The sequence below is a fragment of the Drosophila elegans genome, unplaced genomic scaffold (assembly GCF_018152505.1).
Source record: "Drosophila elegans isolate 14027-0461.03 unplaced genomic scaffold, ASM1815250v1 contig_208, whole genome shotgun sequence".
NCBI classification, from domain to species: domain Eukaryota; kingdom Metazoa; phylum Arthropoda; class Insecta; order Diptera; family Drosophilidae; genus Drosophila; species Drosophila elegans.
The window spans coordinates 21,987,128-21,998,353 of record NW_024545578.1 but is presented as its reverse complement, the minus strand read 5'-3'; the positions used below and the strand labels follow the sequence as shown (position 1 = coordinate 21,998,353).

Sequence of the window (11,226 nt, the reverse complement as noted above, 5' to 3'; positions counted from 1 at the left end):
TTTTAATATCTTAAATATAAATGTTAACAAAACTATCGTATAAACATTCAAGGGATCAGATATAAAATGTTTTCAAACAGCCAAAATTTAAAAATGCTTTGTTGAATACCAGATCTATAAACGATGACGTTCGTATATATATATTTGCTAAAGCTCCAACTCCTTTGCTCGGCCTCCCTATAATTTACATTGGACTCATAGGGATTGGGCAACACAAATATTCAATAATGCTCGAGCTCATTAGGAATCGATTCGATGAATGTACGCCCCATGAAGCACATCATGGAAATTATAGATGCAAAGTGGATGGCAGGTGCCAACTTATCTGAGTAATATGACAAATAGCCTCTCCTTGCAAGTCATTACAACTGTGCTTGGTAATGGTCAAGCAATTGCATTCGGGGCTAGAAAATATATAGTGCCTAAGCCCAACCACCAAATAACATAAAAAAATAACCAATTAAAAACACGCAAGTTGTTCATTTCTGGAGAAAAAGCGCGTGAAATTGTGACGCGTTTTGGGCCAAAAGCGAATGTGGCTACAACGATTATGTAAATGATTGATTTGGAGCTGGAGCGGGTCAGGCTGTACTTGCTAGCACTCAGTGACTAGGGGTTAGTTAGCCACCCCTTGCTAACTTGGCCGCTGCGGTTCAGCGATTTCACGGTATGGCACCGAGCTCGGCATAAACAAACATAATGCTCGTAATATCCTTATAATGGCACCAGCTACTCTCCGGAGGGATTATTATTACTATTACTGCTTTTTTAGTGTGGGAACCATTGCGCTGGTGGTTATTAATTTTTATTTGGATTTTCGTTGGCCACATAAAGCGACTAATTGCCACGCCCCCCCCACCACATTCGCCTTAGCTCTCTAATTTGGCAGGTCCTTTTCGGCCACTGCATGCAATTGGCTGGCGCCACGTGTCAGCGGGGCATGGAGGCATGGAGGCGCCGAAAAGGGGGGTTATTTGTTAGGGGGTGCTGTCTGGCGTTGCATGTGTCGCATATATGGAAATTTCCTAATGACAGGGGCGTACGTACCACTCGGGGCCCAAGTTCATTGCGGTCGAGTTCAGTGCTCAAGCAATGATTGAGTTTTATTGTTGATTGCTGAGCAGAGATTGCAGGTCAGCTATACAGGGTAAGTTGCCAGAGGGTAGTGTATATGGTATAGGGTGTACCTGATTTCTTACTTTAAATCAATATTTTATATTAAAATTTACCTTATAGTTTGGTAAGAATATACTTTTATTTGAAATAGTTTATGTTTCCCCTTTATGTTTCAAATGAAAAATTAAAAAACTAATTAATTTAAAATAGTTTGAACAGAGTTTTGAAAAAAAAAAACATCTTAGCTTTAGTTACCAGTTTTTTATCTGGTATAAAAGGTGCAACAAAATTAAGTTTTTAATACAAAGGTGAAATAAATTGTATTGTTCTGATTAAAAACTTATTTTCAAAATGTTAACCAAAATATTAAACTATAAACTCTTAAGTTATGAGAATAAGACCATCATAAAAGTTTTGTTTTTCTTGGTAATATTATTTAGTACTTCTGTTTTTTACAGGAAATAACCTTTCAATTGTTAACTTTATAATTAATAATTTAATTTTTATACAATATGTTATTACTCCTTCTCATATTGTTTATTAGGCCAAGGTGTTTTTCTTTAGTGGAGCTTGACTTTTTCATTTTGGATTATAAGATGCAAACGATCTATCACATAGTTTCAGCAGTCAGCATCAGCTGTTTTCTTATTGTTTCCTTGTTATGGCCCAAACACACATGTTCTTGTCCACAGACTGACCCTGACATAAATATTTCCTAAGATCAATTCACATGTGTTCGATCCATTCCACACCCTCTACAAATTGTAACGTATTTTACCGCCACAGAAACAAATGTAATTCGTTTGCATCAGGTCCTAAAGAGGGGAGATTGTTACCTTTCGGGCCACTTACTGGCCAAGGCACAAAATAATTACAAGTGGCAACCGGCAGACGACAAACGGCCAACTGCATCCAGGTAGAACTGGCCCCTTCCTCGGCACTACACCTTTACTTCTACCTTTACCGCGTGCCATCATCGCCGGCTGCTGTTGCAGGTGCAGAAGTCAGCGAAGCGAGTCCCGATCCCAGTTGAACTCAAGCCCGTACACAGAGAAAAAAAAGCTCGTTTATCTTTAGTAATTCGAATGCCAAATTTAGGGGCATTGATCTATTTTAAATATTATTAATGACTTATACTTAAAACGCTTTTAGTAGCAGGTTTATTTTGAAAAGCTAAAAATGGTTTAATGTGTATTAGGTATTAATAAGTCATCAAATAGTTTCCTGTGTAGCCACACACATTCTCAGAGCCAAAAGACAGTTGCATTTCGTGCGGGGCGGAAGGAAGCTGTTGCGCGGGTCAAAACACTTGTCCTCGTTCGCCGGTTCCGAGTTTGAACCTTCTGGGCGAACCTGTTTGCTGGTTTATCTGGCAAGGGCGGGCTCTGAGATCTGGCCAACAGACAGCTCCAATAAGTACACTGAGAATAATAAGTTTAGGTTTTCTGAATAATATTACAAAATATAAATGATTTAAAAGCAACTTTTTTGCACTTTTTGCTGAGGTTTTATAAAGCTCAATTGAGTTAGCCTTACCAAAAGTCTTCTCTTTGTTGCAGGTAGTATAAGTTGGAAAGAGCCGAATCGAACAATATATAAAAAATCTCTCATAGAAAAAATTGAAAAAATAAAATAAGAAAAATGTAACTTCGCTATTCTTCAATTTTTATAAATATATTATAAGAATTTTCAATTTAAAAATATTGTATTGTGTATATATTTCGGGAGTACGGTTTTAATTTTATTAAGATTAAATAATCATTTCATATATGTAGATCAACATAGGAACTATAGAAAAATTGAGCGGCCAATCGACACAGCTTCCTTGTGTAAAATCTAAATTTACTTGTTTTAACGAATATTTTATTTTTGTAAAACTGCCGAAGTTTGCTACTTTTCTTGTTGTGATTTAAAATGTTTATACCCTTGCAGAGGGTATTATAATTTCAGTCAGAAGTTTGCAACGCAGTGAAGGAGACGTTTCCGACCCTATAAAGTATATATATTCTTGATCAGCATCACTAGTAGAGTCGATCTAGCCATGTCCGTCTGTCCGTCTGTCCGTCCGTCTGTCCGTCCGTCTGTCCGTCTGTCCGTCTGTCCGTCTGTCCGTCCGTTTATATGCAAACTAGTCTCTCAGTTTTAAAGCTATCTGCATGAAACTTTCCCAAAAGTTGTCTTTCTATTGCAGGTAGTATATAAGTCGGAACGAGCCGGATCGGACGACTATAGCATATAGCTCCCATAGGAACAATCGGAGAAATAAATGAAAAAAATTATAACTTTTCTGTTTTTTAATTTTTTGTTTAGTTCTTCCACATATAGCAATGGTTATATATTTCAGAATTATGGTTTAAATTTCATCAAAATCGGACGACTATAGCATATAGCTCCCATAGGAACAATCGGAAAAATAAATGAAAAAAAATTATAACTTTTCTGTTTTTTAATTTTTTGTTTAGTTCTTCGACATTTAGTAATGGTTAAATATTTTCGATTTACGGTTTAAATTTCATCAAAATCGGACGACTATATCATATAGCTCCCATACAAATAATAAAAATATATAAAAGAACAATCAAATAATTAAGCTGCAAATCGTCATAGCTTCAATGTTTTTAAACATATACGCAAGTAAATCATAATTTTAATGTTTTCAAAAATATTTAATTCTTGCGATAGCTGCAAGGGTATATGAACTTCGGCTTGCCGAAGTTTGCTTTCTTTCTTGTTATATTTAATTTAAATCACGAAATTGTGATTTCAAAAAATGTTGATATTTCTAATTTGGTAAAGGCTTAAATATTTTAACGATTTGTAATAATCTAAAATCCTAACAAGTTCCCAAGGTCATGGTATTCATCTTTAAAGTTTGCTCTTGTGTAGAAGTACTTAATAAATACCTTAATGGATGAAAGAAACTATAAATGACACTACTAGTTAAGTTTTTTTTTAAGTTTCCTTAAGGGTATTATTCATAATTCATTTTTCTCTGTGCATTGGCAGTTGTAGCCCTAGTGCATTCAGTTGTCATTCTCTGGGCAGGTTGTTTCCCATGTGCGGTGCTCGGTTTTAGGGGTTGTCGGTGTCCCGTCTTAACGGCAACTGCGCCTGCGTCTGTGACTCGTGTGCATTGACCTGAAAACTCAGCGCGCCTTTTTAGTTATTTATGCCTTGTTTTTGTATCAGGTATATCAACTAAATAAAGAGGAAGGGATGACAATCTATAACGAATTAGTTTATTATAGTTGGCATTCAGAGATATCTTATTTATACTTAACTAAATTTCTTCAGATAGGAAATAGACAATACAAAAACTAAAATAAGATTCAAACTTACCTAAACTTCCATTCAAAATATTAATTTATTTTATCTAGTTATCAATGAGACCTACTCAATAGTTTCAGAAATCTATAATTATTAATTAATTATTAATGCTACTATGACTAAGCCTAAATTGATTTAAAATATATTTTAATTAAAAATAGTTTTTTTTTGTTCATGTCCTAATCCCAAACCCAATGAAAAATTCCGATCACTTCAAATTTATTTAATAATTGTTTTTCGTTTTCTGATTGAGACGATCTTTATTAATGCGAAGCTGCTTTGTTTATTAGTTTTCTGGTTTTGTTCGTTTGTTGTTTTCCAATTTTTCGTTTTTTCAAATATTTTCTCGTTAATATCTAATTTTTATTCGGTTTATGTACTTGGTGTATTTACATGATGTTCGTTTCTGGAATGCAATATTAATAAATTGGTTTGTATTATGCTCAAGGTTGTGCATTATAAAAAAGTTTCTTTTTTAATTATTACGTTTGGTAGCATTGTGGGATTTTTGGTTTTTGTAATTGATCTTTAAGAAATCTACTCGTATGTGAAATAAATTGGAGAACAGAAATCGCCCCAATGGCTCAACTTGTTTTCCATTTTTTCAACGTTTTTTATATAATTTTTCTTAACAAATCTCTAGCAAACAGTTCAGTTTGACTGGCATAGATTAGCAAATATTATTAAAATTAAAAATTATTTTAAAGTTATTCGATAAAATGATTTAACTACTAACTTTCTTGTTTTATTAATATTTACATTCCGTTCATAGTAATTACAAATTATAAGCCTTTTGGGTATTGAGAATTTAAAAAGTGTTTTGAGAACTCCATAACCTACCCATCAAATATGAGTACATTTAACAGATTTTCTTAATGCACTTAAATTTCTTGTGTTGCCTTTATTAATTTTCTCTTTTGCTAAATTCATTAATGCTTTTTAAGGGTGAACTTTTATGGCTTTGATTTTAGATCTATTTCATTTAAATATATTTTTATAATGTTACTGGTCTTTGGTTTAGCTTCTACTTTGTTTTATCAGCAGTTTAGCTTGTGAGGAGTTCAAAACAATCCCAAACTGAACTCGTTATAGGGCACATAGGTCGGGTTCCCATTAGTAACAACTCAAACTGTGTTTCGCTTGAAACCTTCTAAGCAATCAATAAGTTTTTAATTTTTTCAAAGAAGGCACCTTCACCCAAATCGATTGCTAACTAACATTTAAATGAGTTACGTGGTTAAGCAGTTTAAAAAACGAATCGAATATAGTTTCTAAGGGTCCATCTTTATCATATTTTATTTGTACATTCCTTATATTGGCCACATATTCAGCAAATTCTACTCACATTTTTACCCTTTTCTTTACTTTCGCAACAAAAATATTTATTCTTGGACGCAAAAAATTTGGATTTCAGCTTTTGTGTTTTTTGTGTACTATGAAAGCCGCTAACTTTACAAAAAAACTCGAAATTATTCGGCATTGCTTGTTTGAAAGTTTACTTAGTACTTGCATTTCGTCAGAGAAACTTTTGTGTTTTTGTAAATTGCAAAAAGATTGTCCTTGTCTTTGGGTTTTCTTTTCTTTAAATTGTATTTTAGTTTTTTTTTTGTTAAATGAGAAAAAGAGCTTGCAAAATGCGAAATGAAAAATTCCCAAAAAATCTACAAATTCTAAATTCATAACATTATTTATTTGCAAAAAGCATTTTGTGTATACGCGTATTGTGTTCTATATAGATAATATTGTTTAAACAATTGGTAACGGTGGCCCTCAATAACCTGCTCTCAATTAATTTCAATAAAATTTCGTATGCAAAGGTTTGTTTAAATTTATGTTTTTTTTTTTTGTGTTGTTTATCACAAGGTTTAAATTTGGTTTAGGCTTAAATTGTTTGAAGTTTAGGTCGTGCTTCTTTGGGTTTTATTAATATTTTATTTATCCTCCAAACGTTTTGCAGAGCGTTCGACGACATACATTTTATCTAAAATACTTGGGTGTTAGTTTTGTGAGTTTATAGTTGGGTTGGCATATGCTTCATAGCTACTTATGAGAGTTTTATAAAGTTTCTTGTCATATATATTTTTGTAAATATTTTAGTTAGCTTTCGTTTATGTTTCTTCTTCTATGAGCTTTGATATGTATTTTAATAAAAGGTTTTAGGCAATTCCTGCTGCTACTTAAAAAGGCGTTGATGGATTAAATAAAATTCATGAAGGTGTAAAAACATTCGGTTGTAAACTGTTTTACGTACGTAATACATTTCTATAAAACCAAATTATTTCGTATGTTTTCATTTCACCTGGTTTTTAGTTTAGGAAAGCGTTTTCTGTGGTCTACTTTGCGGCGGTTCCATTTCTACGAATTTATGTTATACAACTCCTGCTTTATCAATTGAACATTTATTGAAAAAATAAACAGAATTTAACTAAACATTTAAATAAATATTATATACAGTATAGCGTATCGTGAAGTCCTGTGTGATGATTAACAATTTGTGTGTTCTGTTTGTTTACTCTTTGACATATGCGGAGGCATTTCAACTCATCGAATTGAATGGAACAAAACTGGGTTTTAATTTCATAATATTTGACTAGAGCTGTTTGTAAATATATAACATCTATGTATATGTGTATAAACAGGTTTGCATCTTCGACTACTCAAATAGGTAAAGCCTTAAAGCTGTTTGGTTTGCGTTTCATATTTCATAATTATAGGCTAGGTCTTTTTATCTTCTTGGATCGTGTTTTTTTTTTTTTTGGTACTTTCAGCATTAATTTCTTTGCTTAATAAGTTGTTTAAATATTATATATTACAATTGCTAGACAGTGTTTCTTTGGTTGGTATAATTAACTAATGCATTTTCGAGCATATGCAAAAATTTGCAAATTTAATTTAAAGTTTTTTTTTTTTTTTGGTTTGTTTCTACTATTTTTAAAAAAGGCAGTCGAAAATGTTTCTTTCGTATGTTTGCTCATTTGCATAAATTTAACTTTCGTAAATATTAATTATTAACAACTTATTCATTTTGGTTTTATCCCCGTTAACAACTCAGTTTAAACTAATTTTTTTCATTTTGACGTTTTTATCACTGGATTTGTCATGTTGTTGCCATTTAAATAATCGTTAATGAATAACTAGATGTACTTTGTGTTTCCCTTTGTTACATTAAAATTATATGACTTTGCAAGGCCCTAAAAATTAGCAAACGAGTTTTCAAGTCAGTTTGCATGGTTCTCTACAAAATACTTTACGAGTTATGCATTTTCACGCCGTTCGAGTTTGCTTTTCTGGCTTTGCTTCGGCAATTTAGCGTGTTCAAGTATCTATATGTATGTTTATGCATTGTTTTTAGTGTGTTTGCTTAATTTTACGAAAATCCTTTATAGTGTACAAAGAAGAATATCAGAAAAATGGCATAAGCAGTTGGAAATGTAATTCTAGCGATGACATCGATCGTCTTGGCCACTCGAATCGGATGAGGTGGCTCTTTTTTCCGCACTTGAACGAAGCAGGTCTGAAAGATAAATAAAAATACGTAAATATTTCTTCAGAACTCGTTCAAAAATAAGTTTCTCTTTTGCAAAAAAATGTTTAACATTGCTATTCTATTGCCTTTTTGGAAAATAAGTTGTATAAAAATTGCACATTCATTTTAATGTGGTACTGTATTTTTATTTTATTTATTTATTTATTTTATTAATAAAATCTAAATCAAATCATATTGGGTATGACAGTTTATTTAATATTGTTGAATGCTTTTTTTATTATTGATTGGAAATGTATCAATACAATTATATTCAAGGATTTAAAAAAAATCTTCCAAGAATATCAAAATAAAATGTATTTTCTCTAACAATACTCTAGTTTAATAAAAAAGAAAATAAAAATAAAAAAATAAAAATTTAATCTTCTAATAGATTTCAATGTGCTGAATCAGAATTTAGGCACAAAATATGTTTTTTTTTAATATATCTTTGCCAAAACTTTAAGAATTATTTTTAGCGTAGTTAGCAGAGATATTTTTAAAACAACATTTTTTTGTGAAATGTTGGATTAGCACACCAAAATCTATTGGAGCAGTATTAAAGATTCAACTTTATTAGTGGATTTTTGTACCACTCTGATTTTCAGAGAAACTTATTTTCGAGTATAATTTTTGGGGATATCTGGGGACAATCTCACCTCCGTGGCACAGCCATTGTTCGCAGAATGGGTGCACGGACTGTTGCTGCCGCCGCAGGTGGTGCAGGCCACGATTTCGTTCGGGGCACCGGCGTCTCGTCGTTTCTCGCCCTGATAGACGGCGGTAAATTTAAAAAACTTATTCGTTAATTTTCATTGGGCCATGGTGGGGGTTGGCAAACAAGTTGGCAAATTTTACAAGTCAAATACAATTTGTGAAAAAGGAGTTATTTACACATACATACACACACATACGCATACGAAAAAAGAACGTAAAATTGGTTTTGGCAGTTGCAGTTTGGTTATATTTTGGTTGTTTGCAGTTCGTTTTTGCAAAAACCCAGCAAAAAGCGTATAAGTATGTTAAAAATATATGAAAAAAGGTAGAAAAAATATTTTATTTATTAAAGTTTATTTAATATGTGGCACAAAAAGTTGAATTGAAACATAATTAAAATATCACTACAAAATTGATCACAAAAGCGCTTGAAATGCTTTTAAAATTTTAACTACGGAAATAATTTAACAAAACGATTAAAATTGTTAGGTCGGCATACTTACGGGCTTTTAAATGTTATTATTATTAGTTTTTATTTATGTCAGTGGCAGCAGTTGAAAAAGCAAAAAAGATCAAATTCGATTTTAGTACATGGTAGTCTATTTATAACCATAGCGCAATTTAACTGAATTTGTTGAAGTTTTTGTCAAATTTTACTAAATTGTTTGCACGTACATTATTTTGTTCATTTGTTATTTTTGTTTAAGCTATAGCAATTTGTATAGAATTTTGTATTTCGATTGATATGAGAATGGCATGAGAATTTTGCTGTGTTTTTATTTTTAAGTAGGTTGAACTTAAGATTAGCACAAATGTGATGAGAATTTAAATTTCAAATTTAAATAAAACGCTATCAGTAATATTGAACGCTTTTAAATTTTAAAAGTTTTTGTTATAGAATGTATAATTGTGTTTTGTTGTAGGTTAAGTGTGATGTAAATGTTTTTTTTTTGGGATGACGTTCTTTGTTTTATGAAAACGAGTATATTTAATGATTGGCTATGAATACATACAAGGTTAGTTTTTGTGCATTTTATCGTGTGGGTTAAAGCGTGCTCCATATTGAATATTACTGCGCAGAGGTGATGGGGTAAAACACACAACAAAGCTAACAGATTTTAAACTGGTTCTCTATATACAGGCTTCTTACTATATAAGCACACATTGAAAAAACATCTAAGGGTGTACATGTCATATCTTACAATACAAGTTGGACGAATTGAATCTTTATATTGAGCTAAAATTAACACTTTTCGCTGCAATTTTAATTGTTTCGTCTGTAAACATTTTTAATTGCATAGCTGCACTGTTACTTTGAATGTTGTAAGCTTAATTAACATCAAAAATTTGTGAGCGGCTAATAAATTGTCCAATGGGTCGTAGGTGGCAGGCTAAGAAATTAACTGCGTCCGTTCGCAAGTATGCTACAATTTATTGCAGCTACAGTGGCACGTACTACCCAGTTGCATCTGAAAACGCCAACGAAGCAGGAGGAAAACTCAGCGCATTTTCCGGGCGACTGGTGGGTGGCATGGCTGGGTGGCAGCTGACTTGTCTTTGTTTGCCAGCAGCTGGCGGCCATTTGCCGAGTGCACAAATGCAGCCAAAGGTGGCTGGAGGGCTTGCGAAAATAGGAAAGCCGGGAAAATGGGAAAATGGGAAAACGAGAAAAGGGGCAAAGGGGCAAAAGGGGAGGAAACAGTTACTTAGGTAAGATGTATTATGCGGGTGTGTTTAAGCAGCCAGAGAGCCGGATAACGTGGCTGACCTAAATTACACACGGTTGCTGTGCCAGAACTTTGCTTTGCGTTAGTTTCTTCAAAATCAACAAGACATTTTAAATGATAGTTGCTTCAAGAGTAGTTTAAAAATATACTGGATTCGAACATGAAATATGAAACATATACATATAAACTACAATTCTGATTAATTTATTTTTAGCAATGTATTTATCTAAGGATCTTATTTAATGATTTCAGAAAATATTTCAAATATTTTAAGGATTATTATTATTTTAGATATCTTTTAAGTAGTGCCAAAGAGTTCTCAAAAAATTAGAGTTCTTATATATTTTACGTTAAGTGGTCCCTAAACTGCTTATTAAGCAATTTAATTTTATTAACACAGCACTGTGAAAAACTCTTGAAATATGTATGTCAAGCGAAGAATTATAGACCCAGTGCAATTAGCATTGGAGGAAAAACTGGAGAAGTAAAGTATCTTCCCTCGTGAATTTTCCGACGAACTTTTCGTATTTGTTTAAGACTCCCGAAGGAGAAAGTGCTGCTTTAAAATGCCAGACTCAAACTTTTCCGCTGAAAATCCTTGCGCATCCTTTCGAGAAATTTTCGGCTATTATGATGCATGTACCGACGCGTTTTATTTTCGTTTTCATTTTCATTTTCAGTTTTATTTCCATTTTCATTTTCGTTTGCGTTTTCGTTGGCGTATTCTTTCTCCGCTCGGCCGGCAGCATCCTTCGCTGCCTTCGCTTGTTTGTGTTCCATTCTCGTGTCGTTGGTTTTTCCGGTGCTCTCGGGCTC

General features: G+C 32.7%; 1 protein-coding gene across 18 annotated transcripts in view; it reads right to left on the bottom strand.

Annotated features, from left to right (window-relative positions):
• Window positions 1–7,444: 7,444 nt before the first annotated feature.
• Window positions 7,445–11,226, bottom strand: part of LOC108136066 (glutamate-gated chloride channel) — a 53,990-nt gene continuing 50,208 nt past the window's right edge. For all 18 annotated transcript variants that reach the window (XM_017257013.2, XM_017257018.2, XM_017257012.2 and 15 more), the window contains 2 exons: window positions 8,626–8,736; window positions 7,445–7,957 (listed from right to left, as the gene is read on the bottom strand). In XM_017257013.2, the coding sequence (XP_017112502.1) occupies window positions 7,811–7,957; window positions 8,626–8,736 (258 nt within the window). In that variant the 3' untranslated portion in view covers window positions 7,445–7,810. The remainder of the gene's footprint in view (window positions 7,958–8,625; window positions 8,737–11,226) is intronic.